Genomic DNA, 1,645 nt, shown 5'->3' on the forward strand with positions numbered 1-1,645 from the left:
TTGTCTTGAATGTGAAGTAAAAGGACCCCTCAACTTAGAAGACTGGCAGCCACTATGTCACCTTAGTATGCCTGAGGCAGGGCTACCAGGCTAAAGCCTATGGTTCAGTCTAACTTCCTCCAAAGGTTTCCCAAGCGGGGCACATTGATCAGGATAACAGAATCTCAGTGTGTTCCTAGAGCAGTTCCTTCATGGAAAACTGCAAATGTTGTTTTTATTATAACTACGGTAGAATTTCCACTTTGAAGGTGCACAGACCCTCTCAATCTTCCTCCTCCAGTGGACTCTCTTGACCTGTTCTCCTACTCATTCTCCTGCCTGCTATCCTTTATCAGAGTCAACATGTCTCAGGATCAGAACAGTAAGCTCCACATTTGTGAGAAACACTACCAGATCCAAGATGACTCTCAGGTTCAGAGTGGAGCTCAGGTCAGTGAAGAAGTGGAAGATGAGCCCCTCCCCACTTCCTCTCCTGTTCTTGGGGATATTCCCCAGAGCTCATCTGCTGCTGAGTCAAGTGGCACTTCTCAGGAGCCTTGCAAATCCAGTAACATGACTTCTGCAGGCGTTTTTAACACAGGATCTGACGAAGGGGCTAACAGTAGAGATGAGGAGTACCCATGTTCCTTAGAGGTCTCCCCCTTCACTGAGAGTTCATGCAGCAATTTCATAAATATAAAGGTGGGTTTGTTGGAGCAGTTCCTGCTCTACAAGTTCGAAATGAAACAGTGTATTTTGAAGGAAGATATGCTGAAGATTGTCAACCCAAGATACCAAAACCAGTTTGCTGAGATTCTCAGAAGAGCTTCTGAGCACATTGAGGTTGTCTTTGCAGTTGACTTGAAGGAAGTCCACCCAACTTGTTACTTATATGACCCTGTCAGCAAGCTGAAACTCCCCAACAGTGGGAGGATTCATGCTGGCAAAAGGTTACCCAAGACTGGTCTCCTCATGACTCTCCTGGTTGTGATCTTCCTGAAAGGCAACTGTGCCAATGAGGAGGATATCTGGAAATTTCTGGGTGTGATGCAAATATATGATGGGAAGAAGCACTACATCTATGGAGAGCCCAGGAAGCTCATCACTCAGGATTTCATGAGGCTAAAGTACCTGGAGTACCACTGGGTGCCCTGCAGTTATCCTGCACGCTATAAATTCCTTTGTGATCCAAAAGTCTACACCAAAACCAGCAAGATAAGAGTCCTGGAATATTTGGCCAAGGTCAATGATATTGCTCCAGGTGCCTTCTCATCACAATATGAAGAGACTTTGTAAGATTTGTAAGATGAGGAAGAGAGCCCAAGCCAGAGATGCAGCCGAGACTGGCACTACTGCAGTGGCCAAGACTCTCTCAGGGCCAAGTTCAGCAGCTTCTCTCAATCCTATTGAAGTCTGAAGCTTTTTTCATCCAGTCAAGCAAATATAACATCACCAAAAGGGATTTTTTTTTTTTGAAATACCAAAGAACCCCCAGTAAAATAATTGAGATAGTGAAATAGAAAAAAATAATAAAACATGATCTTGGTTTTCTTCATTTCTTTGTCTTTTGCTTTGTAAAATTAAATGATTTATGCCTTGATATGTTTAGATTAACAATATAGGACAAATTAAATTTAATAAGTTAGATCTCTTGCTCACTGTCTCT

At 43.1% G+C, this 1,645-nt stretch overlaps 1 protein-coding gene across 1 annotated transcript; it reads left to right on the forward strand.

Annotated features, from left to right (window-relative positions):
* Nucleotides 1–552: 552 nt before the first annotated feature.
* Nucleotides 553–1,275, forward strand: MAGEB5 (MAGE family member B5). The gene has a single exon (XM_015443308.3). It carries the CDS (start codon nt 553–555, stop codon nt 1,273–1,275), a length of 723 nt encoding a protein of 240 aa, XP_015298794.3.
* The last annotated feature ends 370 nt before the right edge of the window (nt 1,276–1,645 follow it).

This window comes from Macaca fascicularis, chromosome X, assembly GCF_037993035.2.
Source record: "Macaca fascicularis isolate 582-1 chromosome X, T2T-MFA8v1.1".
NCBI classification, from domain to species: domain Eukaryota; kingdom Metazoa; phylum Chordata; class Mammalia; order Primates; family Cercopithecidae; genus Macaca; species Macaca fascicularis.